Source organism: Notechis scutatus, chromosome 13 (genome assembly GCF_049901735.1).
Source record: "Notechis scutatus isolate UNSWTSFEM ecotype Mainland chromosome 13, rNotScu1.2, whole genome shotgun sequence".
NCBI lineage: Eukaryota > Metazoa > Chordata > Lepidosauria > Squamata > Elapidae > Notechis > Notechis scutatus.
In genome coordinates, this window is record NC_142021.1 from 10681251 (window position 1) to 10708515 (window position 27265).

General features: G+C 44.2%; 1 protein-coding gene across 2 annotated transcripts in view; it reads right to left on the bottom strand.

Moving 5' to 3' along the window:
- Positions 1–18324, bottom strand: part of LOC113425103 (transmembrane protein 132C-like) — a 150746-nt gene extending 132422 nt beyond the window's left edge. The window contains exon 1 of one of the 2 annotated variants that reach the window (XM_087942978.1): positions 17802–18324. In XM_087942978.1, the coding sequence (XP_087799104.1) occupies positions 17802–17865 (64 nt within the window). In that variant the 5' untranslated portion in view covers positions 17866–18324. Of the gene's footprint in view, positions 1–14386; positions 14475–17801 lie in introns of those variants that run through there. The other variant, XM_087942979.1, reaches the window with a different exon arrangement.
- Between the last annotated feature and the right edge of the window lie 8941 nt (positions 18325–27265).

Below are 27265 nucleotides of genomic sequence, written 5' to 3' on the forward strand. Positions count from 1 at the left end.
AGGAGCAGAGGTGGGTATTCAGCAGTTTCTGACCAGTTCTGGAGAACCAGTAGTGGAAATTTTGAGTAGTTCAGACAACTGGCAAATCCCACCTCTGACTGGAGATTTTACAGTATCCTTCCCCTGCCACGCTTACCAAGCCACAGAACCAGTATTAAAAAATTTGAATCCCACCACTGAGGAGGAGGCAGGATGGAAGGAGAAAGAGGAGGAGAAGGAGGATGGGAGGAGGAGGAGAAGAAGAAAGACAAGAAGAGAAAGAGGAGGAGAAGGGGAGAAGGAAGTGAATGAGAAGGGGGAGAAGAAAGGGAAAGGGAGAAGGAGGAAAGGAGGAGAAGGGCAGAAGGAGAGGAGGAAGGAAGAAAGGAAGGATGGCTGGATGGAAAGAGAAGGGTGGAAGGAAAATTAGGAGGAGGAGGGAAAAGGGTGGAAAGAGAAGGATGGAAGGAGAAGAGAAGTAGGAGGATGGGTGGAGGAGAAGGAGAAGAAAGACAAGAAGAAGAGGAGAAGAACAAGGTGAAGGAGAAGGGGAGAAGGAGGGGAGAAGGAGGAATGGATGGATGGAAAAAGAAGGCTGGAAGGAGAAAGAGGAGGAGGAGAATGAGAAGGAGGATGGTAGGAGGAGAAGAAAGATAAGAGGAGGAGGAGGGGAGAAGGTGAAGAAGGGGGAAAAGAAAGGGAGAAGGATGAAAGGAGAAAAAGGAGAAAGGCAGAAGGGGAGGAGGAGGGGGAGGAGGAGGAGGAGGAGGAGGAGGAGGAGGAGGAGGAGGAGGAGGAGGAGGAGGAAAAAAGAAAAAGGAAATCTCATCTCAAGTTGAAGGATGTTTAGATCCCCCTCAATAATCAATTTCATTGGGCTACAAATAAATTAACCAGTGCTGGGCTAGAAATGGACTTCATTCCACCCAATGTCGTTCAACTTGATGGGATAAACATTTATCCCCCCTCTTCAAGAAGAAAATAATTTGGGGTGAAACCAGGGAGTTGGCAATGCCATTTTCAACATGTAGGGCCCCCATTTTGGCAGGCAAACTATCTTCTTCTTCTTCTTCTTCTTCTTCTTCTTCTTCTTCTTCTTCTTCTTCTTCTTCTTCTTCTTCTTCTTCTTCTTCTTCTTCTTCTTCTTCTTCTTCTTCTTCTTCTTCTCCTCCTCCTCCTCCTCCTCCTCCTCCTCCTCCTCCTCCTCCTTTTTCTTCTTCTTCACAGAGGACTATTGGGTCACAATCGAGCATCCCAGCAACTTCCACATTCCTCAGGCTTTTCTCCTCCGATTCTGAAATTGTGTTGGGCAGTTCAACCCAGACACACATTGAGGCCCTAAGCTTAATAAATTCCTTTCCTATAATCACATTTACAATTAGATTGCCCTGTCCTCTTTTAATCCCCCTCATTCTCCTGTTCATCTTGATTCTTTTTCTCCGAGAGGTTGCTAGACAAAGATCTGAAGAATTACTCTTTTTTCCTCCCTTCCCCATTTCTCTATCTCCCCTGAAACCCTGTCAGTTCTCAGCCTGGCAGCTTTTGTCCAGTGTAAAGTGAACTTCTGATTTTGCCTGTCTAACTGTGGCACTCAATTTTCATCTTCAAATGAGCCATCCGACCATCCTTTGACAGCCATTCACCTCAGCGCGTGGGCAGGTTTTTCATTATCTGACTTTGATAGCTACGGCACGGACTGCCGAGACCCTACTTTTAAACCAGGCTCCTTCTAAAGACCATAGTTTGTTCTGTAAAACTCCCCTGTGCTATACCTCTGTCCTGGAACCAATTCTAAATCTCAATACGTTCATTGGGAAGATTATTTGTCTTCCTTTTTTTGAGTTTATTTCAGGGATGGGTAGATGGAAATCTCAGTCTTTCCCTCCCTCCCTTTCCTCCCTTCCTCCGCCTTTTGTTTCCTTTCCCCTTCTTTCCTTCCTTCCTTCCTTCCTTCCTTCCTTCCTTCCTTCCTTCCTTCCTTCCTTCCTTCCTTTCTTTCTTTCTTTCTTTCTTTCTTTCTTTCTTCCTTCCTTCCTTCCTTCCTTCCTTCCTTCCTTCCTTCCTTCCTTCCTTCTTTCATTGCTTCCTTCCTTCCTTCCACATTAGCACTTCATTCATCCTGGAACCAATTCTAAATCCCAATGCATTCATTAGGAAGATTATTTGTCTTCCTTTTTTTGAGTCTACTTCAGGGACGGATGGATGGAAATCTCAGTCTTTCCTTCCCATCCTCCCTCTGCCTTTTGTTTCCTTTCTCCTTCCTTCCTTCCTTCCTTCCTTCCTTCCTTCCTTCCTTCCTTCCTTCCTTCCTTCCTTCCTTCCTTCCTTCCTTCTATGGTACACAGTGGTTAGAAGGCAGTATTGCAGGCTAATTCTGCCCCACCAGGAGTTTGATCCTGACCGACTCAAGGTTGATTCAGCCTTCCCTCCTTCCGAGGTCGGTAAAATGAGGACCCAGATTGTTGGGGACAAGAGGCTGATTCTATAATCTGCTTAGAGAGGGCTGTAAAGCACTGGGAAGCAATTGCCTTCCTTCCTTCCTTCCTTCCTTCCTTCCTTCCTTCCTTCCTTCCTTCCTTCCTTCCTTCCTTCCTTCCTTCCTTCCTTCCACATTAGCACTTCATATATGCCAAAACCTGCTTTCTTTTTAGCAGTAACTGGCACTTAGCACTTTTTCTGAGTGTGGTTGAGGCCACGGGGAGGTTCAGCTGTGCCCTCAAGGTCACCTGAATCCTGAAGTCAGCATTTTTTTTTCCACTTAAAATTCATTCATAGTCCATACCATTTGAAGGGTGTCCATTCCAAAGTGCATAGCTAAATATCTATGGAGATTCTCCGTCATCCAGGTCATGGTATGATAAACCTCCAAGTAGCCTCAACAACTCTCAGAAACACTGCTAATGATCAGATCCATGCAAGGAATATAAATTCTTCCATCCTCCACCATTCAAGTCAGAGCTGAAGAAGGTTCTTGGAGGAGAAGTGAAACATCTTCAAGGAAAAAGAAGGAAAGTCCAGTTGCCTCTTGAAAATGCACTTTGTGACTTTGGGTACAAAGGAAAATGTACTTCCCTTTATAGTTAGAACAATTAACCAATGGAACAACTTGCCTCCAGAAGCTTGAATTCTCCAACATTGGACGTTTTTAAATAAAAGTTTGGACAACAGTTTATCTGAAATGGTATAGGATTTCCTGCCTGAGCAGGGGTTGGACTAGAACAGGGATCCCCAACCTTTTGGCGCGCGCCCGGTACCGGCATCAACTGGCGCCGCCATCTTTTTGACGAAAAAGTGCTTCCGGTGACCTCACCGGAAGCACTTTTTGTCAAAAAGATGGCGGCGCTGCGCCGGTGAGCTTTTTCGGGTAGAAATGGCTTTCTACCGGAAAAGCTCACTGGAAGCGTTGGAGCCTACCATCTTTTTGATGAAAAGTGCTTCCAGTGAGCTTTCTACCCAGAAAAGCTCACCGGAAGCACTTTTACCAAAAAGATGGTGGCGCCCAGCAACCAGCGGCCCGGTAAGAGTTGTTCCACGGACCGGTATCGGTCCGCGGACCGGCGTTTGGGGACCCCTGGACTAGAAGACCTCCAAGGTCCCTTCCATATTCTACTCTACTCTACTCTACTCTACTCTACTCCACTCCACTCCACTCCACTCCACTCCACTCCACTCCATTCTCTATTCTTTTTATTTTATTTATTTATTTATTTTTGTCAATTGCTTACAAGATAATAGGTATAAGTAAAAACATAGTTATGAATACATGGATACATATAAGAAAAATAAAAAATAAAAGAAACAATAGGACAGGGACGGTAGGCACGTTGGTGCACTTATACACGCCCCCTACAGACCTCTTAGGAAAGGGGTGAGGTCAATAGTAGACAGTCTAAGGTTAAAGTTTTGGGGGTTTGGGGAAGAAACCACAGAGTCAGATAGAGTATTCCAGACATTGACCACTCTTGTTGCTGAAGTCGTATTTCCTGCAATCAAGTTTGGTGCTGTTAACCTTGAGTTTGTATCTATTGTTTGCTCTTGTGTTGTTATGGTTGAAGCTGGAGTATTCATTGACAGGTAGGACATTGCAATGTATGATTTTATATACTATACTTAGATTGGACCGAAGGTGGCATAGTTCTAGGTTTTCTAGGTCTAGAATTTCGAGTCTGGTGGCATAAGGTATTCTGCAACGAGTAGAGGAGTGGAGAACTCTTCTTGTGAAATATTTCTGGACTTTCTCAACTGTGTTAATATCAGATACGTAATGTGGGTTACAGACTGATGAGATGTATTCGAGTATTGGTCTAGCAAATGTTTTGTATGCTCTCATTAGTAGTGTGATATTACCAGAGAAAAAGCTACGTAAGATTAGGTTAACAACTCTTAATGCCTTTTTGGCTATGTAGTTACAGTGGGCTCTAGTACTTAGGTCATTAGAGATGAGTACTCCAAGGTCCTTGACAGAGTTTGGATCATCAACAAGGTCTTGACTATTCAGCCTGTATTTTATTTTCTGATTTTTTTGCCAATATGTAGGACAGAGCATTTATTTGTTGAGATTTGAAGTTGCCATTTGTTTGATCATTCTGATACATAGTCAAGGTCTTTTTAAAGGGTAGCAGTATTGCCTGTGGTGTTGAATAGCTTTACATCATCAGCGAAGAGAACGCAGTTGCTCTTGATATGATCACAGAGGTCATTTATGTAGAGTATGAAGAGAGTTGGTCCTAGAACACTGCCTTGGGGGACACCACTGTTGACAGGTACAGAATTTGATAGGACACTCCCAATTTTGACCATTTGTTGTCTGTTTGACAGGAATGCTTCTATCCAGTTATGCAGGTGTCCAGAGATACCATAAGATTTTAGTTTTAGGAGTAGTTTGTTGTGTACCACTGAACCAAAGGCTTTACAGAAGTCTATGTAGATTGTGTCTATTGCTTTGCTTTGATCGAGTTGTGTAGTCCATATGTTTTTGCAGTGTAAGAATTGCAGATTGCAGGATAATTTTTTTCTGAAACCAAATTGTTTATTAGAGAGTAGGTTGTTTGTCTCTAAGTGGAGGATAATGGATTGGTTAATAATTGATTCCATGACTTTACAGGTGACACAGCATAAAGAGATTGGTCTATAATTTTCAACTAGGCTGGGGTCTCCCTTTTTGAAGATGGGGATGACCGTGGCTTGTGACCATAGGTTAGGCAAGGAGCTGGTCCTGAAAGATTTTTCAAAAATTATGCTTAGAGGTTCTGCTATGGCAGTGGATAGCGTTTTTAAGAAGTAGGCACATATTCCGTCCGGTCCAATAGATAGAGATGGTTTTAAATTGCGTAGTGCTTTTTCAACATTGTCTTCTGTAAAATCGATATGTATTAGATCATTGTAGTTGTCTGTGGTTCAATTAGGAAATACTGGGCATGATCCATTGCTGTTTACAAATACTGAGCCAAAGAATGTGTTAAAGAGGTTGGCTTTAATAGTGTGGTTGTTGCAGTCTTTACCATTAGGTCCTTTCAGGGGTCGGATGGACCTTGAATCTTTCAGTTTGTTGTTTACAAAATTGTAGAAAGCACGGGTGGAATTGGTGCATAGAAGGTTTTCTTCTTGTTTAAAGTGATAATTGGTGCATTCAGTTTTTATCTGGTGGCATAAATTTTTGTATCGGCTTTTGAAGTTGGCAACATGACCAGATTTGTTTTTCTGCCAAAGTGATTTATTTTTGGAATGAAGCTTCCTTATTGTTATGGGTAATTTGTTTTTTCTGGTTTTGGGAGTTGTTAATGATACATATAGTTAGATGACTCTTTTGACTTCACGTAAAAATATGTTGTAATGGTCTTCTACAGTATTGCATACAGTGAATAGAAATTGCCAATCAAGGGATGAGAGATCGTTGTTTATAAGATCATAGTTGCCTTTTTTGAAGTTATAATTGGGGATTCCGTCATTGTGATGATTTTTGTGTGGACGTATGTTGAGACAAAAGTCTATCATGTTGTGGTCACTGTTGGAAAAGGGTTCTTTAATTTAATTCTATTCTTTATTTAATTTAATTTAATTCTATTCTTTATTTTATTTTATTTAATTTAATTCTATTCTATTCTTTATTTAATTTAATTAATTCTATTCTTCATTCTCTTTTCTTCTCTCTTCTCTTCTCTCCTCTTCTCCTTCTTTACATTTAAAAACCATCCCCAACAATCCTGATGCTATTTCTTATTGCTGCGAAGTAGGGTGGGCCGAAGACTTCCCTCAAAGAGGAATCATATGCAAGTGATCATTTCAGGAAACCGAGCTTGCAATCTGAACTCCCAATTATATTCCTCTTGTCAATTAATTAATAAACCTCCTAACTAAAGTATTGGGTGGGCCTGCACCTCTAATGCCTGTGTTACTTCATTATTTAAAGTTCAGCAAAAAAAAAAAAGAAGAAGAAGAAGAAGAAGAAGATATCCATGCATATATTTAGTAGGATCTGATCAGATGTTAGCAAATGGGGAGGTGGTCTCAGCAGGGTTTCAATTATCTTTTGCATAATCGCTCCCTAATTCAAGACAGTTGTAATTAAGAGTGCAATTACCCTGGCAAAGCTCCACTGATGTCATCACGTCTGTAGAGCACCTGATGGGGGAATAACTACCTGAAGTAGGATGGCTAAGAAAACTGAAGACTGTTAATGAAGAAGAAGAAAAATAACCCTTGCATTTCAACATCCAGATTGCATGTAGGGATGTGAGGAAAGTCGTAACAAATGGAAACCAAGAGCAGAGGTAAAGAAGCTGTGGTTCAGAAGCCGGGTGGGATTCAAAAATCCCAGCAACCAGTTCTCTGCCCGGTTGTTGGGTGGGCATGGCCTTCCACAAGGGCCATTTTTCATCTTCCCCAGAGGCTTCCCTCGGGCCTCTGGGTGGGTGAAAACAGCCTCCCCCGGGCTCCGGAGGGCTTCCGGAAGCCAGAAAACAGGCCCGTTTCTGGACTTCCGGAACTTCTAGTTTGGCCTGTTTTTCATCCTCCTATAGCCTCCACACAGACCCTGCAACTACCTGCATCCAAAATGGGCCATGTAGGGACTCCTGGGAGGGGCGGGGTGGGCAGGGCCAGCCGGTCGGTTCAACCACCGGTTCAGTGAACAAGATGTAAATTTAACATCCGGTTTGTCTGAACCGGGCTGAACCAGCTGAATCCCACCCCTGTTCAGAAGATGTTCTCCCTTTGGTAGTTCTCCAGATCATTCTGATAAATTTTGGGACAAAGTAAAAGAAAAAGAGAGGTGTGATGGCCCATGGGATATTGTTCTGACCCAGCTCTCCAAACACAACAAACCCTTTGAAGTTAACTCAAAGATTCCTTTATTAGGAGCACCAGGAGCCCCGGCAAAAAGTTCCTCTCTCAACGCAGGCTAATAAGTCCGTCCAGCAGGGAGATGAATAGTTGTCTGCCACATCTATTCATCTCTGTCCCCTGCCTTTTATCCCCAGAGCTAGGGTGAGGCCTCACCGGCAGAGTGGCTCTTCCATCCCAAGGACCGGCCCATAGATTTCTCCTGCTCTCCTCTCCTGCGCATCCATGTGTTAGACACTGGACCCAGCTGTTCCTCCTCTTCCTCACCAACCACCTTCAGACTGGGGAGCTGTTGACACTCCATCTGAGGGCTGACGGACGGCCCAGGCTCCACCTCTCTCTCCCTCTCTCTGCCAGGTGAACTGCTGGCAGTCGGCAGAAGTAGTCTGCAGTACTGCATTATAACCACTTAACCCAGTTAAATGGGTGAATTAGCCTCTTCATATCTGGTTGTGAGTAGAAACTCTCTTTATTACACTATATTTTGCACTGCTGGGATGCCCTTCCAAACAAATCAAGCTTCTATTTCTAGGCTTCGGAGTCACCTCATTTTTGGTAGACAGTGTTAGGAATATATGCAGAGTAACCCTTGTATAAAAAGGATATGCACACGGAAATGGTTTATGAGAACAGTTATGAATAAATATACAGCCACACAGAGTTAAACAAGTTGTATTAATGTTTACTTGAAGAAATAGCACAGTCCAATAAACAGTCCATGTCATACACTTCTTTAACAGTCCAGAAATATCCAGTTATAAAGCCTTCTTACCAGTTTCACGTCTTTTACAGCAGACGAATATCAAACCGTAATACAACAAATAATCTTCGATATCAACAGAATATCAAAATAAACAGAGTTAGTCAGTATCGGTCCGTGATCAGTCAGTATCAGTATTAAGAGAGATCATCAGTGAAAAAGAAAGAGAATTAAACCATGATCTATAGCTCCCTCTTATGGCAACTTGTAGCATAATTAACCAACCAGAACACAGCATAATACATTACAGTATTTTTCCTTAAAGCTACAAACATATATATATTTGTAGTTTATATATTGTCAACCCAACTACATTATTTACATATGCGTAACAGATAGTTCAACCAGATATGAAGAATGGACGAGATATACAACTTCTCTGAGCAGAACAACACCTCTTTGATATTCTCCAATTACAAGAAAACAGCGCAAGCGCACCCCCTTCTCTTCCTCTACAAGCACCTGTCCAAATCTGCTAGCTCTGACACCAGACATGCAAATTCTGCCTGTGGAGGAACACATATTTGTGCAGAGGATAAATCAAGCTGACATCTTAATCCTTTGTGTATTGTTTGTTTGGATAATGAAACCAAACAGAGCTTAGGTGTGCATGTGGTAGGTTGGCCTTGCTATGTTTTTGGCCAGAAGATAAGCAGGGTTTTGAACAACAGTAAGCCAGATGGGCATGGGATGACTATGGAGGAGAACAGCCCCCAAGTTACAAGTCGTAAGAAGCCAGCTACTGTACAAATAAAGAGGTCACAAAAAAATGGTTCATTCCATCCCAATGAGGACCTTTGGAGGAAGAAGGTCAAGTTCTAAAAGCCAACCAAAAGGTCTACATCAGGGGTGTCCAACCTTGGCAACTTTAAGACTTGTGGACTTCAACTCCAGCTGGCTGAGGAACTCTGGGAGTTGAAGTCCACAAGTCTTAAAATTGCCAAGGTTGGACACCCCTGGTCTACATGGTACTATCACAGGGCAACCTAAGGACCAGGCTATAGCTTGCTCCATTCCTCTGTAGGTAGAAGGACCTCTTTTTCACTCTTAAAACCACAACTATTGTGACATTTTCCTCCACCACTCCCATGCTATTAAGATTTGGTACTCTACAATATCTTCATAAATGGCTTAAATGAGGGAATAGAAGGGGAACTTACCAAATTTGCAGATGATACTAAGCTGGCAGGAATAGCTAACACCCTGGAAGATGTTACTGGGCCCTGACTTGAACAAAATGAAAATTAAATGTAGAGAAAAATAATGTCCTACACTTAGGCAGGAAAAACCAAAAGGACACATATAGACTGGGTGAAACCAGGCTTAATAGCAGTAACTCTGAGAGGGATCTTGGAGTCTTAGTGGACAACCAGCTAAATATGAGCCAATAGTATGTGGCGGCATCCAAAAAAGCCAATGCAATCCTAAATTGCATCAACAGAGGGATACAATCAAGATCAAGAGAGGTACTAATACCACTCTGTAAAGCCTTAGTAAGACCACACCTAGAGTATTGCATCCAGTTTGGGTCACCACATTATAAAAAGATGTTGAGACTCTAGAAAGAGTGCAGAGAAGAACAACCAGGATGATGAGGGGACTGGAGACTAAAACATACGAAGAACAGTTGTAGGAACTGGGCATGGCTGGTCTAGTGAAGAGAAGGACCAGGGGAGACAAGATATAGCGGTCTTCCAATATTTGAGGGGCTGCAAAAAGGAAGAAGAGGTCAAACTATTTTCCAAAGCACCTGAAGGCCAGACAAGAAATAATGGATGGAAACTGAACAAGGAGAGGGTTAACCTGAAAATAAGGAGGAATTTCCTGATATAGTGAGAACAATCAACCGGTGGAAAAGAAGTTGCCTTCGGAAGTTTTGGGAGCTTTATCACTGGAAGCTTTCAAGAAGAGATTGGACTGACATTTGTCAGAAATGGTATAGGATCTCCTGCTTGGGTGGGGGGTTGAACTAGATGACCTACAAGGGCCCTTCCAACTTTTTAAATCTGTAATCCAATAAAGGCAAATTAAAATCCAACTAACTCTAGAAGGCTCGTTAACCATTTTTGATGTAGTCCCTTGCTCTGCAGCTCTTGTTGTAGGACTCTCGACAAACCTTGAACTTCATCAAGATTTGCCCTGGTAGAAGAACTGCAAGAGATAGGAACATAATGGTTTTGAGGAACAGAGTACCTAAGGAAGCTGTGGAATCCACTTTTGGTCTTTCTAACTAAAAGCTTGCCAGTTTGCAACAGACGTAAGGGAGCATCAAAGCTTACTCTACACCAGCAAAGCTCTTTGGGAAAGAAGACGATCAGCCTCGAACAATTCCACACTGGCTGGAAGCAAAGGTCAAATCCACAGGCTAAGCCTCCACCTCCACTATGCCAACCGCCAATAGGCTTATGTACTTTGTATTAATGCTAGCTTTTTCCACATCTGGTATAAGCCAGGGGTTTGGAAGAGCTCAGGATGTCACAGGTACTTGGCACTTTTCAAATATATAAAGCAAGATATTTTGGAACAGGTCATTTTAAAAAATTAACTCCTAGGGTACATTTTCCCATTAGGAATGCTGAGTTCAGTAATCTATTATGCATTTTTTTTTTAATCCAATGCTGGCTTACCCTAACCAGCTGCAGACCAACATATTTGCTAACTGGCTTCTGTTTCAAACTTTCCTTTAAACATCTCAAAACAGCTTCCGGTATCTTTAAGATGACATCATACCTTTACACTCTTTTGACCTATAGAACAAACAGTGAGCAGTAAATACATGGAAGGGTCTTCACACATTGTGTTAAGTTTCTTAGATCCTCTAGCCATCATATAAGCAGAATAATAAGCCTATCAAACTAGATTTCATTATCCATAAAGCCTTAGTAAGACCACACCTAGAATCCTGCATCCAGTTTTGGTCATCACACTATAAAAAAAAAAAAAAAGATATTGGAAGGAGTTATATTCCTTGCAATCATCTGGTCTTGTTTTGCTTGAAGATCTTTTGCTTGTCACCCAAGAAGCTTCTTCAGCTCAGCTTCTTCCAAACTGAACAAGCTTCTTGGAGGAGAATCAGAATAGAGCCGGAAGGGACTTTGGAGCAGGGGTGGGATTCAAAAATCCCAGCAACCGGTTTGCTATCCCGGTTGCTGGGTAAGCATGGCCATGGTGGGCGTGGCCTACCGAAACTTCCTGTTTCTGGCTTCCGGTGGGCCTCCAGAGGCCAGGGAGGCCATTTTCGCCCTCCCAAGGGTCCAGAGGCTTCCCCCAGGCCTCTGAGAGGGTGAAAATGGCCTCCTCTGGACTCTGGAGGCCCACCGGAAGCCGGAAACAGGCCTGTTTGCAGACTTCCGGAAGGCCCATTTTTCTCCCTCCCAGAGCTTCTGCGCTTACCTGCACTTACTTGCATCGAAATGGGCTGCGTGGAGACTCCTGGGAGGGGAGGGGCAGGAGGGGCGGGGTCAGACGGTCAGTTGAAATACCTGTTCAGCGAACCAGCTGTAACTTTAACATCCGATTCACCTGAACCGGTCCAAACCAGTAGAATCCCACCCCTGCTTTGGAGGTCTTCTAGTCCAGCCCCCTGCTCAAGCTGGAGACCCTATACCAGTGGTAGCTAACCTTTTTGGACTCCTGTACCAAAAATTGTGCGCGCGCTTGCACGCTCGTGCCAGAACACAGAAGGCAATGCATGCCCCCACACCCCCTATGCATGCGCATGCAATCCCCAGTTGCCCCTTTACCTGAACTGTGCCTCACAGCTGATTTTTGGCTGGTTTGAGGCCTTTTCAGCCTCCCAGAGGCCTGAGGAAGGCTTCTGCAGGCTTCTGAAGGCTTTGCAGGCTGAAAACTAGCCCCGTTTTGTCACTTTGGGTATTTCCGGAAAAACAGGAAGTGACCAAACGGGCCTAGTTTTCGGCCTGCAAAGCCTGCAGAAGCCTTCCTCAAGCCTCTGGGAGGCCAAAAAAGGCCTCAAATCGGCCGAAAATCAGCTGTGAGGCACGCACACGTGCAGTGAGGTAAGTTTGCCTGCACTCACGTGCCAGCACAAATGGCTCTGCGTGCCACCTGTGGCACGTGTGCCATAGGTTCACCATCACGGCCCTATACCATTTCAGACAAGTGACAGTCCAGTCTCTTCTTAAAGACCTCCAGTGATGGGAAATGTCTTTAAGCAAAACAAAGAAAGTCCAGTTGCCTTTTGTACAACAACAACAACAATAAAGCACCTTTGGGACAATTTCTATAAGATCCTTCCTCAAACCTATCCACATTTTCTCACAAAGTGAGAAAAAAAATATCCATCCAGGACAGACAAATGTTGCCGTGCTTGGGTCACTTCACACAGAGGAGATGAAAAGACAGTGGGAGGAGTGAAGAGGGACCACCTCAGGCTGGGCGCTGACCCATAACCATATCACAAGTGTACATGTGTGCCTGTGCCAACCACAGCATCTTTTCCTTCGCTAACTCAAACAGACACCAGAAATGGAAGAGCACAATTACACAAAGCTCACCCCCCTCCACCCCTCAGGTCTTTTAGCCTTTGAGAACACACACACACACACACACACACACACACACACACACAATATTTCAACAAAACCCTGAAAAAAATGGCTGAACTTTTCAGTGGCGCTATTCAACTGCCTTCCTTTCAGAGAAGCCATAAGCAGAAAAAGCCAAGCCTGATACAATACAGGAGAGAAAGATGATGGCAAAATGGCCAGGGGGAGTTGTGATATTTGTATTTTATACATCCACCTTTTGTGACACGGGCACCACAAAGGGAGAATGCTTCAAAAGCAAACCTAAACCTTCTTGCTTTTCACCGGATGCCTTGTGCATTGGTCCAGCTACCAAACACTAAGTATTTGTGTACTCAGTGAATTCCAGAATATTCAATAATCTTCGGGATCCGCGCATTGCCCCCATACAGGATAGGGATTTATTCTGTAACCAGGTTCAAATGGGTTTTATGAATGCTCAAGCCACCATGTAGAAAAAACAGAGACAAATCCTCAAACCAAAGGAGATTTAGCCCAGAATTAAAATGAAACAGACATCCATCCGGCCTGGTTTTTTTTCCCTTTTCTCTCTTTTGGGTGAAATTTTAAACAGCAGTCCATTCTCTGGCATAAGGAGACCTCTTCTAATCCTCTTTGCAAGAATTTTCTCAATCGCTTGGCATTTTTAATATAGTATTTCTCCTCCAAGAATCATGTTTGCGAAAGGAAATCATAAAAAAAAAAACACCTCAGTCTTGTGCCTCCTCTTTCAAGATCCACCCCATTAAATTTAGACTTGATTTATTAAATAAATCCTAGAACGATTGCAGGAATGGAGTGTATATGTCTAGTCTAACGAAGGGAAGGACTAGGGAGTGACTTGATAGCAGTCTTCCAATATCTCAGGGACTACCACAAAGTAGAGGGAGTCAAGCTATTTTCCAAAGCACCAGAAGGCAGGACAAAAAGCTATGAATGGAACTGATTCAGGAGAGAAGCAAACTAGAATTAAGGAGAAATTTCCCAACAGTGAGAACAATTAATCGGTGGAACAGCTTGTCTCCAGTTGCTTCATCCGTGGAGGTTTTCAAGAAGAGACCAGACACCCATTTGTTTGGGATGATATAGGCAGTGATGGAATTCAGCCAGTTCTCACCAGTTTGGGAGAACTGGTTGTTAACTTTCTGAGCAATTTGGTGAACTGGTTGTTGGAAGAAATCATTAGGGCAGAGAGAACCGGTTGTTAAATTATTTGAATCCCACCACTGCTTGAGTAGGGGGTTGGATTAGAAAACCTACGAGCTCCCTCACAGCTCTGTTATTCTGAAGGAGACACCATGTAGATTGACTTGGGCTTCTAGACAAGAGGTGGGAAATAAATCTAACTATACCTAACCCTATGCCCCTCAAAAACAATTAAACAGCGAACCTGAAACTGACGAATGGAAAGGAAAACAATGCTCACAGTTTATAAAATTACACCAGGAAACAGGAACCATCTAACCACCATAGTATTCAATGGATGAAAAGCATGGGTTGCACAGAATGTGAAGGAGTCCTAATCTTCCATATCTTGAAGGTTTTAAAGAAGAGACCAGAGAGCCATTTGTCTGGGATGGTATAGGGGTCTCCTGCTTGAGTAGGGGCTGGACTAAAAGACCTCCAAGGTCCCTTCCAACTCTGTTATTCTCTTATTTCATCCTTAAAAAGAGGCAGTGGCAGGAAGCTAGAAAGTGGGTGAGAGAGCCAGGGAAAACAGCTACAAAAACCAAGCGCCTTCTATAAGTAATCTCCTTACGTCATTCTCAACAGCTCAGCCGCTGTTGGTAGGATAAGCAAAGGAATCAAATTGTTTGAAGGTCAAGAGGGAGACAGTGGCAACCAACCTCGCCAGCTCTCCGTTCCTCTGTTGCTGGCATAGTCTGGCAGTTTCTCAAGCTTTCAAAAGGCAGGATAAAGCAGAGATTTAGCCCCTAATAGTGTCTCTCTGTCTCTCTCTCTCTCTCCCTCCCTCCCTCTCTCCCTTCCTCCTTCCTTCTCCCTCTCTCTCTCTCCTCACACAGTCATACACGATCATTTGCTTCTTGGGAGATATGGCAGGATGGGAGGGTGGGGAGGCAGAAGATTGCAGAAGATTGAATGAGGTGCTGACAAGGTTAGACAAGTGGCTTTTAACTAAAAATAATAAAATATCCTGTTTATTGGACTCATTTTGGCAAGTGCTGGGAGAAAGGGAGAATGGTTCAGAGTTTTCATACTTCAGGCAAATGCTCCTGAATAAAATAGATGGCAAATCGAATTCTGATTTTCTTTGCTTTGAAGGTGAAAAGCAATGGTTATGTTAGCAAGAGCAATGGTTATGTTAGCAAGAGCAAGGGAATATCTCCAAATCTATTCGCAGTTCCTTCTCACTTCCATTGGAAATGGAAGAGCTTCACCGAAAAGCCAAAGTGCTTTGCAGAAACAAGGCAAAACGTTTCCACAAAACTTTTTTTCCCCTCCCAGTTGGGAATACAGAAGGAGAAAGGGAAGTGTGATGAAGCAGTTAAGAGAATTTAAAATTCTACTATGGACGTGGTTGAACCACCGTATTATCCAGTAAAGCATAAAGGTTTTACAGGACAAAGATTTTCCCAGCCCTACTTATACAAACCTAGACTTGAACCCAGAACCGGAGCCTTGTGCTTTAATCACAGCCAGATAAGTTTTCCATAATTCAACAGTCTTCCTCAAGTTGTTATTCTGCAGAAATGTTCAACTACAACTCTGATTCAGCAGGAAGCCATCATACGAGGGACACATTGAGAATTGGGGCTTCTGCTACCCAATTTTTATTGATCTGATTCAGAAGCCATTTTTTTAGTTTCTACAATCCATCATTCTTCAAATCTCATTAGAGACAAATGGGAGACCTTGAGACTTTCAAAAGCAGCTGCCTTTAAATAGGAAACAAGGATAGACAATTTTGGGCGATGGGGCTGCCTCTAAATTTAATCCCATCCATCCTTTCACCCCAGCCCACTTAAGATATTGAACATTAAATAAAACATGCTGCTTATTAAACTATTGCATTAGAACAACGTATCCATACATACATTCATGAATTTCCCATGGTTTAAATGTCTTGCTCTAAACTATGAAGCCAGTTCATATGTTTTCCAAGGAAAAGAAGAGGAGGGGGAAAAGGGATATGTGCAAAGTAAAAAAGTCCTTATCTCCAGATCCTATTATATTGTTTTCAGCTCTATTGTGTGCACATTGTCCAGAAAACAGTTAGAGCTGGGCAGTCTCACCCTGAATGAATGAGGATGGATGGATGGATGGATCAATCAATCGATCAATCATAAAGGAGAAAGGACACTTAAAAAGTCTATCTTATTTCTGTTGGTATCCTGAAAAGTGGCAACAGAAAGGGAGTTTGTCAGATGGTTCAGAGTTGTACTCAAAAAAGAAAGAAAGAAATGGGCCTCTGGAAATATTTCACCCAATATCTGGAGCTGTCCGTGAGCCGGATAAACAGGTGTCCAAGTTGCAGTCAGGACAAAACCAACCGTTAAATATGTCACTTGTTTTCCTGGCTAGAATCATTGGGATTTGTTATTATTATTGATGTTACAGTCTTCTCTTTTCTGCAACACTTCTGATCTGTGGTCCCACAGCTCCCTCTTTGATCCATTTAAATGCAAACAAACAGGGATGGGGCTTTTTTTTTGTCTCTCAAGCTATCCCTCTGCTGACCACCTAATTCTCTCAGTGCTGTCTAATGTCTCCATATATTAACCCATAAGTGTGGCTGTACTATTATTATTATTATTAATCCTTCTCCTTATCTTTTCCCCTTCCTTTCATTGGTAATATTATTATTATTAAAGATTTAATCTTCAATTCAATCCACAGTCTGGGACTGGTAAAAAATATATTATGGTTAATCTTCAATTTGATTCACAGTCTGGGACATCATTATTATTATTATTGCTATTACTATTATTATTATAATCTTTTATTCATTAAACATGAAACTCTGTCAACTGAACATATAAAAACATATCACAAATACAATTGACTGGTGCTGATGGTTGATACAGTTTGCTGCCAGCATTTTAGGTATCAACCAAGTATCTTAAAATGTACGTTGTTATTATTACTATTACTGTTGTTATTATTATTATTATTATTATTATTATTAATTATTATTATTATTATTATTATTGATGTTGCTGTTGTTGTTGATTTAATCTTCACTTCGATTCACAGTCTGGGACTGGTAAAAACTTAACAGTTCAAGTCCTAACCAAGTACCTAAGCGCTGTTAAGGTAACGCCTGAGTATATAGGCAGTTCCGAGTAAGATTATTATTATTGTTTTTTTGCAAAGTCAGAATATTCAAGTCTGATAATTTCAAAATCCCCTTGTCAATCTAGGAAGCCCTTTGGGTAATTACTCCAAGGGCTCCTGTTACTATTGGTACAGCCATTGGTTTCTTCCTCCACCATCTCTCAACTTCAATTTGCAAATCATGATATTTTGTTTTTCCTATTACTATTATTTATTACTATTGTGTAATTACTATTAGTTATTACTATTATTATTCTCTCTGTTGCTTTGCATGTACACTGAGATCTTCCGCACGGGAGACAAATTCCTTGAGTGCGACTAATCCCACTTGGCCAAATAAAGTATTCAATTCAGTTCAGACCTGGGCTAACACACTTCCAAGCACACTCCTGGTGCAAAGCAGGAGACAAAAGAGAAAAGCAAGTCTCTTCCAGTTGATCACACCCAGATGGTTGCTTGGCATTAAAAACCTCCCACCAGAGGGGATCCAGGATGGAACACAACAGGCTAGGGGTAAATTGGTCACTCATGGATTCCAACTTAGTGTAAGTTGCACAGAGATGTGCCTACCCACTGCCAAGACTCGGGTTTAAGGCAGGTTTGCAATCCCCGTTATCCACCAGTTTCTTGCCATTTCCTAAAAACAAAAAGTTGCCAATTGCACTTTTAACACCTTTCACCTGGACAAAGCTTGTACTCCTTGCGTGCGAAAATCCTCACCTCTCAGCCTCGCCCTTCCGAGAGGTTGAAAGCCCAGAACCCGGGGGAAGGCTCCCTGAGAAGTTGGCCACCCTGTTTCCTGCAGAGCGCCCACCCACCCAGCCTCCCACCCACTCACCCCTTCCCCAGCTGAGCTCCGAAGGCGCCCGCGGACTCACCTTTGCAAAGCAGGACTCCCAGGAGTGAGCTGACAGCCAAGAGGCCACTGGGCGCTGCCCCCATCCTGAAGACACCCCCGCCCAAGCCCTTGCCTCGCCTTCCTTCCTTCCTTCCTTCCCCGCGGTCGGGTGAGCCGCTTTTCAAGACTTCAAGCCGGATCCCCAACCCGGTCGCCTTCGTTTTTGCCCCAGGAGGATGCGTCCCCGGTTCGTCTCCATCCACATCAGGTCGAGCTCCTTCTCCCGGTCAGCTTCTGCTCCAGGCGGGGGAGACGGGAAGAGAAGAACCTGTGGCCGGCTAATCCGGACTTTTCCCCGGCTCTCGGACATCCAGCGAAGGCTCCTTTCCCTCCCGCCCCCGGCACCCCGGAGAGGGCGCGCAGCTAGCGAAGGCGCGCGCTAGGCGCAGCCGAGGAAGGCAGATGTTCTCTGGGAAGGAAAGTTTTCTCCTTTTTTCTTCTTCTTTCTTCTTTTTTTCTAGCGCCTCCTTGCTCCAGCCTTGGTGCTGCCTGGAAACTAAGGGGGTGGGGGTGGCGCAGAGGGGGGGCAAGGGTCGAGGTGGGTGGGTGGGCGGGCGACTGAGAGCACCCTTCCTTTGGCGACTTCAACGACGTCCCTTCGAGGGACGCTTCGCCAAGCGTGGGAAACCCAACTTGATCTTGCAAGAATCCTCCGAAGAGTGCGCCATCCTTCTTTAAAGGAGGGAGGGGTTTTTTATTGGGGAGGGGCAGCTTCCGTCCGACAGGACACCCAGAGAGGCTTCCCTGGGGGGTGAGGAGGTGTGTGTCAACCCTCCAACCCCGCAACCCCCGAGACTCGCAGCCGGAGCGAGAGAAAGACGGAACCAGAGGCGGATCCTTCCCAATCGCTCTCTCCAATCCGAAGAAGGATTTTTTTTCCTCTGTCGACTCCCCTTTTCTCCTTCTCGCTTTTTTTTTTTTACAACCCCCCCCCCTCCTCTCCTTTTGCTTTCCGTCCAAAGATCTGGTGTGGCTAAAGTCGGCTGGCGAGCCCAGGAGCGCGTTTGCGTCCTCCCACCTCTCCCCGAAACCTATCCGCGATTACTCGCGTGGAGAGAGATGCTTTTCGCCTGCTTTGGGAAGCTTTCTCTCCCCCCCCCGCCGCCGCCACGAAGGTTGCAAAAGGAGCAAAGAGAGGGCCGCCCCGGATCCGCCAAAAAGCCTGTTGCAAAGCGAAGTAGAACAAAGGGGTACACAGCTCCGGGAGACCGCTAGGGGGCTTGCGAAGAGAATCCCTGTCTGTAGCCCTCTAGTGGTCGGGTGCGGTATGACAGCCCGGATGAAGTCGAATAGAATAGAGCTGGAAGGGACCTTGGAGGTCTTCTAGTCCAGCCCCCTGGCTCAAGCAGGAGAACCTATACCATCTCAGACAAGTGACTGTCCAGTGTCTCTATCTATCTATCTATCTATCTATCTATCTATCTATCTATCTATCTATCTATCTATCTATCTATCTATCTATCTATCTATCTATCTATCTATCTATCTATCTATCTATCTATCTATCTATCTATCTATCTCTACATCTATCTCTATGTCTATCTAACTCTATATCCATCTATCATCTATCTCTACATCTATCTACTTCTCTCTCTCTCTCTCTTATCTATCTCTACATCTATCTATCTACTTATCTATCTATCTATCTATCTATCTATCTATCTATCTATTATCTACCTACCTACCTACCTACCTGCCTACCTATCAATCAATCAAATAGAGCTGGAAGGGACTTTAGAGGTCTTCTAGTCCAGCCCCCTGCTCAAAGAGAAGAACCTATCCTATTTCCGATAAGTGACTGTCTAGTCTCTTCTTAAAAACCTCCAGTAATCTTGATGAAAGGCAGTTATTCTTTTCTCTTATATTAGTTACTCCATAGTAAGGTGTGAGTAGGCTTTCAGCTTTGAACTAGTGGAATCCAAATTAAGGTGGCTTCCACCGGCTTTTTCCCAGTGGCAACGTATGACTGGGAAAGTTGGACCACAAGGAAGGCTGAGCACCAATGAATGAAGGCCTTTGAACTCTGGTGCTGGAGAAGAGTCCAGCGAGTCCCTTGGACTGCAAGGCGATCCAACCGGTCAGTCCTAGAGGAGATCCAACCCTGACTGCTCTTTAGGAGGCCAGATCCCGAAGAGGAACCTCAGAAGACTTTGGCCTCATCGTGAGAAGGAAGGACTCCCTGGAGAAGAGGAACCTCAAAAGACTTTGGCCACCTCATGAGAAGGAAGGACTCCCTGGAGAAGAGGAACCTCAAAAGACTTTGGCCACCTCATGAGAAGGAAGGACTCCCTGGAGAAGAGGAACCTCAAAAGACTTTGGCCACCTCATGAGAAGGAAGGACTCCCTGGAGAAGAGGAACCTCAAAAGACTTTGGCCTCATCATGAGAAGGAAGGACTCCCTGGAGAAGAGGAACCTCAAAAGACTTTGGCCACCTCATGAGAAGGAAGGACTCCCTGGAGAAGAGGAACCTCAAAAGACTTTGGCCACCTCATGAGAAGGAAGGACTCCCTGGAGAAGAGCCGTAATGCTGGGAACGATGGAGGGCAAAAGAAGAAGAAGAAGAAGGGGATGGCAGAGAAGGAGGTGGCTGGAGGGAGTCACTGGACCAGTTGGTGTGAGCTTCAATGGACTCCAGAAGATAGTAGAGGACAGGAAGGCCTGGAGAAATGTTGTCCATGGAGTTGCAATGGGTTGGACACCACTTCACAACTAACAACAACAACCAACAGCTTAACCCAGAGCTAATAAATGGCGTTAGATTTAACTGGGGTAGTGGAGGAATCATTTAGAGATGCTTTTAATCCTCTATTACCTCTGGGCAGGACAGGCCCTGAAGAAGCACAGCTGTTGTCCTTCCCATCCCATGTACCACCTCCTTCCTGGCTTAAGACCAGGAGCCCCATTGGGTCTTAAGGATAGGAGAAATTGTGTTTTCTTAGCAATGTACGCCTCTTTCGCTACGGGCACAGTCTGAGTCATGTGAAGTGGCTGAGTCCTTAAAACACCTGAGCTCACCTTAAGGCACCCAAGTGCGTTTTTGGGTTCTAGCATTTCTATCAATAGCTTGGTTTGGTTCTTGGGGTCAAGTAATTGGGAGGTGAATTGCAAGCTACATCGAACAAGGGCAGCTGGTGCTTCTGAGTCACACCTTGAAGAATAGACAAGAGTGGGCTGCTTCTCATCCAAAGCAGAGACGCAGGTGTGTTCATGCACAATTCTCAAAAGCCTTTCACAGGGTTGCCTCCTCTTTCAACACTCAACCATACACACACACAGCCTGTACACGCAATCCAATTTCCAGGCCTATTGACTTCAGCACATGAAACAAACCGACATTGATATAGGGTAGGTGGAGGAGGAGGAGGGCTTCTTTGTTTGATTTAACAGATTATTACGGTTGGAAGGGACTTTGTAGGTTATCTAGTCCAAATGCCCCCACCCAAGCAGGAGACCCTACACCATTTCTGACAAATGGCAGTCCAGTCGTTTCTCGAAAGCCTCCAGTGATAGAGCTCCCACAACTTCCGAAGGCAACTTCTGGTCCATTAGTTGATTGTTCTCACTGTCAGAAAATTTCTCCCTATTTCCAGGTTGAATCTCTCCTTGATCAGTTTCCATCCATTATTCCTTCGGGCGCCTTGAAAAATAGCTTGACCCCTTCCTACTCTCTGTGGCAGCCCCTCAAATATTGGAAGACTGCTATCATGTCTCCCCTGGTCCTTCTCTTCATTTGTTTTAGTCTCCATTATCCTGGTTGCACTTTTTCTAGAGTGTCAACATCCTTTTTATAGTGTGGTGTCCAAAACTAGATGCAGTACTCTAGGTGTGGTCTTACTAAGGCTTTAGTTTATAGAATTGTATTAGTACCACACTTGATCTTGATTGTATCCCTCTGTTAATGCAACTTAGGATTACATTGGCTTTTTTGGCGGTGGCTGCACACCACTGGCTCACTACTACTAGTAATACTACAACACTACTATTACACTACTAGTAGTAGTACAGTACACTACTAGTAGTACACTACACTACTAGTAGTACCACTACACTACTACTCAGCCTCTCCACCCTAAAGCCTCTGGGTCTTCAAAAAACCATTCACTTAGGATATGGACTGTAAACCCACTACGCATTTGAGGGAGCGAACAGCTTTGTAAATAGAACCTCAACTTGGAAGGACAAGAGAGTGTCAAATGTTATGGATAAATGACATCATGAAATTCATGGCCTCCTGGTAGATTTGCCCAGGAGTGCATCTGGCATCTGGAGAGACCAACTGAAGGGTGAAATGATGGCCATCTTCGCATCTTTCCAAAGGAATGTCGTCATCTTTTCTCCTTGCCTTGCTCATTCTTCACTTCATTGGAGGTGAAAACTATAAATTGAGGGCCCTCAGAAGTAGCAAGACATTGGACAGTCATGTGTGAAGATTAAAAAAAAAGATCAGCTTTGATCTTTTCCTCTTCATCTTCATCCTCATCTTCAAAGAGAAGATATTTCTTCCTCTTTCTCCTTTTCTCTTTTTCCTCCTCTTCTCTATCAACATCAGTGTCAGAATGGAGAACAACTGTCCTTTCTCCTCCTCCTTCCTCTCTTCCTCCTCCTCCTCCTCCTCCTCCTCTTCCTCCTCCTCCTCCTCCTCCTCCTCCTCCTTTTTAACACTAATGATGCTAGTTTGGTAATTAAATATCTGCAAGAAAGCCATCAAGCTCAGAGAGCATCAAGTGCCCATCCTTCTCCTCCTCCTCCTCCTCCTCCTCCTCCTCCTCCTCCTCCTCCTCCTCCTCCTCCTCCTCCTCCTCCTCCTCCTCCTCCTCCTCCTCCTCCTCCTCCTCCTCCTCCTCCTCCTCCTCCTCCTCTTGTATTCCAATATCTGTTTTAGACTCTCACTTTTGGTTCCTACCCCACCAATCTGCCCTCTAGGGATTCTGTTGGAGTGAGAAGTCACAATATATTCAGAGCCACAAACAAAGGAAACAAAAACTGCCTAGTTTTGTTGAGCAAGCGTTTCTGAGGTTACCGGACTCCAATTTGTACTGGTTAATTAAACAGCAAGGAAGGAAGAGAGCAAACTATGCTTGACTAGCTGTCAATCCTGAGAAGATAGTGAATAAAAGGGAGGCATTTTTCTTATTCCTTTGAGGCCTGCAACTTAATTATTGCCAGTTCAAAAAAAATGTAAAAAAAAACACTAAAAAAAAAAAACACACCCAAGCAAGATTTCTCCAAAATCCCAAGGGAGTATTGTGATATTTATTTCAAACATAAGTGTGTATGGGAGGCTCAGGATTCCTTACTCCTCCATTATTTGGATTCATGCAAGATGGTTGGATGGCTGAATTAATCCCTTTTCAAGGTTTGCATAACACATTGCAACAATCATCAACCAAACATGCTGGGTTTACATAACTACAAAAACCCACAGCCCCCTTCCTCACACACCCAGGCACACACAACTGCTATAGATAACACCAAGCTAGCTCAATCTGTTTTGCAAACACACTCCCTGGAACTCTAATCCAGTTAAGTATGTTGTGCGAACTTCCACGGTCTTTAATTGAGCGGATTGAGAGAAGGGTTGGCGTTGGAAACCTGGCATTCCCTACAAATTCTTTCCAGAGCTATTGGAGAGGCCAGAATAGACCCTGGGATTGTTGTCATGCACAACATCAAGGTTGCTGTACTTTCTGTTCAACTGGCCACCCCTGAAACCATGAATTTCTAACAGTGAGTATCCTGACTGCACACACACACACACACACACACACACACTCACATACAAAGTATCAGAACACAGAGCAAAGGAACTGTGGCTTAGAGATCAGAGTGATTGATTTCTAAATACCAAATCAAAACAAAACCAACATCTCCTTTGGGAATGAGCTATTTTGGATGTTACCCCCATGCAATTCTTCCAGGGAAGAGGAAAGAGAAGAGAAGAGAAAGAGAAACAAGAGAAGGAGAAACAAGAGAAGAGAAATAGAAATGAAACAAGAGAAGAGGAAGAGAAGTGAGAAAAGAGAAAAAGAATGGAAGAGAAGTTGAAACAGAAAAGAAAATCAAGCCTTAGCAGTGGAAAGAGCGCCCCCTGCTGGATGCTTCCCATCAACTCCATTGAAGAAGGACACATATTACATCCCATCGAACAGAGAAAGGAAAAAAGAAAACCCAACAACTCCATTTCTAGGTTTGATCCACATACCATGCTCTAAAATTAACCCAAACAATAAGTTTGCTCAACTTCTGTGCCACCAAAATCTCCACCAAGCATCACAATCAAGAGTGAGATCTTTGTTGTGAACTCTGTTGGGCAAAATGCAATCCTCAAGCAAAGATGCTTATGTTAGGATTGATCCGTCACGTGAAGGGAGGTTGATTGCATGCCTGCTTTTGAGCCAACCAACCCACCGTATTGATTTTCCCAGCATGCCTGTGGGGAGTTGCGTGAGGTCCAATGGTCTCTTGGGAACTCAAGATACTGTCAGAAGCTCTCTACTTGCAACACAACCTTTCTCCTTGTTAAAAAGAAACTAAAAATAGGCAGATAGAGTTAGAATTCTTGCCAGCTGCCAGTCCATCTACTTAAATTAAAACCAACCACTCTTTCAGTCTAAATTTTAGAACTTGTTGTTGTTGGAGGCAAGAGGCTGACTCCGTAAACAGCTTAGAGAGGGCTGTAAAGTACTGTGAAGTCCAAGGACTATTGCTATTGTCCTTCCTTCCTTCCTTCCTTCCTTCCTTCCTTCCTTCCTTCCTTCCTTCCTTCCTTCCTTCCTTCCTTCCTTCCTTCCTTCCTTCCTTCCTTCCATGGTGTGCAGTGCTTAGAATGCAATATTGCAGACTGACTCTGTCCACTGCCGGGAGATCGATCCTGGCCAGCTCCAGGTTGACTCAGCCTTCTGTCCTTCCAAGGTCAGTAAAATGAGGACCCAGATTGCTGGTGGCAAGAGGCTGTAAACCACTTAGAGAGAGCTGGAAAGCAGTATATAAGTGTAAGTGCTATTGCCCTTCCTTCCTTCCTTCCTTCCTTCCTTCCTTCCTTCCTTCCTTCCTTCCTTCCTTCCTTCCTTCCTTCCTTCCTTCCTTCCTTCCTTCCTTCCATGGTGTGCAGTGCTTAGAATGCAATATTGCAGGCTGACTCTGCCCACTGCCAGGAGATCGATCCTGGTCTGCTCCAGGTTGACTCAGCCTTCTATCCTTCCAAGGTCAGTAAAACGAGGACCCAGATTGCTGGGGGCAAGAGGCTGACTATGTAGACAGCTTAGAGAGGGCTGTAAAGAATAATATACTGTATAATAGTATAATATATGTCTAAGGTATAGTATAGTATATAAGTCAGGGGTGGGTTTCTACCGGTTCTGTCCACCTCTGTAGAACTGGTAGCTCTGAAGAGCAGCAGACATAGAACCGGTTCTATGTCTGCTGATGTTTTTGCCCACCCGCCCACCTGGGATCTTACTTGATCTTTATTTCCTGATTTTTCAACTTCAGCTGTCGAATGAGGCACAGCTGCAGTTAAAAAAGCAGGAAAAGAGGGCTGTTTCAAAGGCTGCTTCTCTGCACGCAGTGTGCTGATGATGATACAGGCACCCGCTCGCAGCGTGCAGGGAAGCTCGGAAATCCCAAACTGGTAGTTAACCCTGTCGTATCCCACCCCTGATATAAGTCTAAGGATTATTGCTATTGCTAGCCTTCCCAGCTGCTTCCAACAAGCAATGTCATTGTGGGAAAGCTGGATTCCCTTAATGGTCATGGATTCACTTACCCATTGCATGGTTCATTTAGCAACCATGGCACAAAAGGTCATAAAATCAGGTGCGCCTCGCTTAACAATTGCCTTGCTACTGGAAAGTCACAGAAACTCTAGCTCCAACTGTGGTTACAAGTCAAGGACTACCTCTATGTACGTATGTATGCATAAACAAGCATTCTGTTCCTAACTAGGTACTTTTAGGATTTTATATGACAGTCTGGATTGGATGTTATGAGGCTTCGTCTGTATTTATTCTTTTATTAGGTTCTCTTAATTGCTATTGTGTGGATGTTCCTCAATGGCATTTATGGCTGCACAATAAACCACTGTTGATGGCTTCCTAAGCATTGTAAACGATGAATGGATTAAAGAGCTGCTGTGTTAGATCTTGCAAATGAAAGCATAGGAATCTTCTTGCAGGAGAGTAGCCCAAGGGGGGAACCATATGGATAATTTACAGATCTTCCCCCCCACTTTTTCCCCCCAATACCGTTTTTTTGAAAATTAGCATCCCCTTTGGTTTGAACTGCACAGTAGAGGGCTCTGCAGCACAGCGAGACGTACCGTTAATAGCTGAGCAATCCGGGTGAATACGTGGCTCTGTACGGGGCTGCTCTCAAATGTCATGTAAATTTGTATGTGTTTTGCCACTTAGGAGAAATTAGGCTGGCTCCAGCTATTGTGATGATATGAAATTTGTATAAAGAGTCGAGCAACGAGGTCGTGTATCATTTGATTAGGAGGGGGAGATTACATCCAGCCTCAGAGGGAGCGCAGATATTTGTTCTCGAGGCTTTCTGTAGATCTGGAATGTATCTGGAGAGCGTCTCACCCTCAAATGTTTTAAAGTTCCCTGTAGACGCAAAGTGGGGAAGCTTTTAAACAACATCTTGGAAGCCCTGCCAGGTAGGCTAGTAAAAAGAAAAGTTGGGAGTTAGAGTTCAGCAGTCTCTCCAAAGGCCCAGGTTCTTCATCCCTGCCTCTGATGACCCAAAGGGGCGTGGCACAAAGGCAACACAATCAGGTTATCAGTAGGAGTTCCTTTATTTGCTCCCAGTGTCCTGGTTACCTTCTGGGCTGGAGAAAAACTCTCCCGGGAACAGCCTTTGGCTGCAGAGAATCAAGGCCAAAACATGGTCAACACAAACTGTAACTTAAAGTCCAAACAAGCCAAATTGAAGTAATCAGTTTGGCAGGGCAGGAGCAAGAATTTCAGACTTGAAGGCATGGCAAAACTCACACGGTTGGGAAGACGCCAGGAACACAGATAAGCAAAGTCAACACAAGATAAACTCACGTTTGCTCCCAGCAGCTGCTGCAGTCAGCATTCAAGTTCTTTTAAATTCTCATTCCCAGGTGTGGCTACTCAAGGGAATCAGGGCCCTTTCCTCCCCCGTAAGCCATGCAACCCCATTGCTCCCTTCTCTGTTCCTCCCTGCATGCCTTAGGATGAAGAGGGGGTGGGCCTGGGTCTTCCTCTGAACTCCCTCTCCCTTGTTCTACCTCTGCCCTGCTCTGCCCAGCCGGACTTTGCCCTTCCCCAGTTTCCTCCACAGCCAACGGAGCCATACTCCCACTCCCTGTCAGCTGTTCATCTTCCTCCTAGGATTCAGACTCCAACAGGGGCAGAACACTGCCCTAAAAGCTTACCAAAATCTATATGTGGCCACCCAGCCTAATAAATCAACTG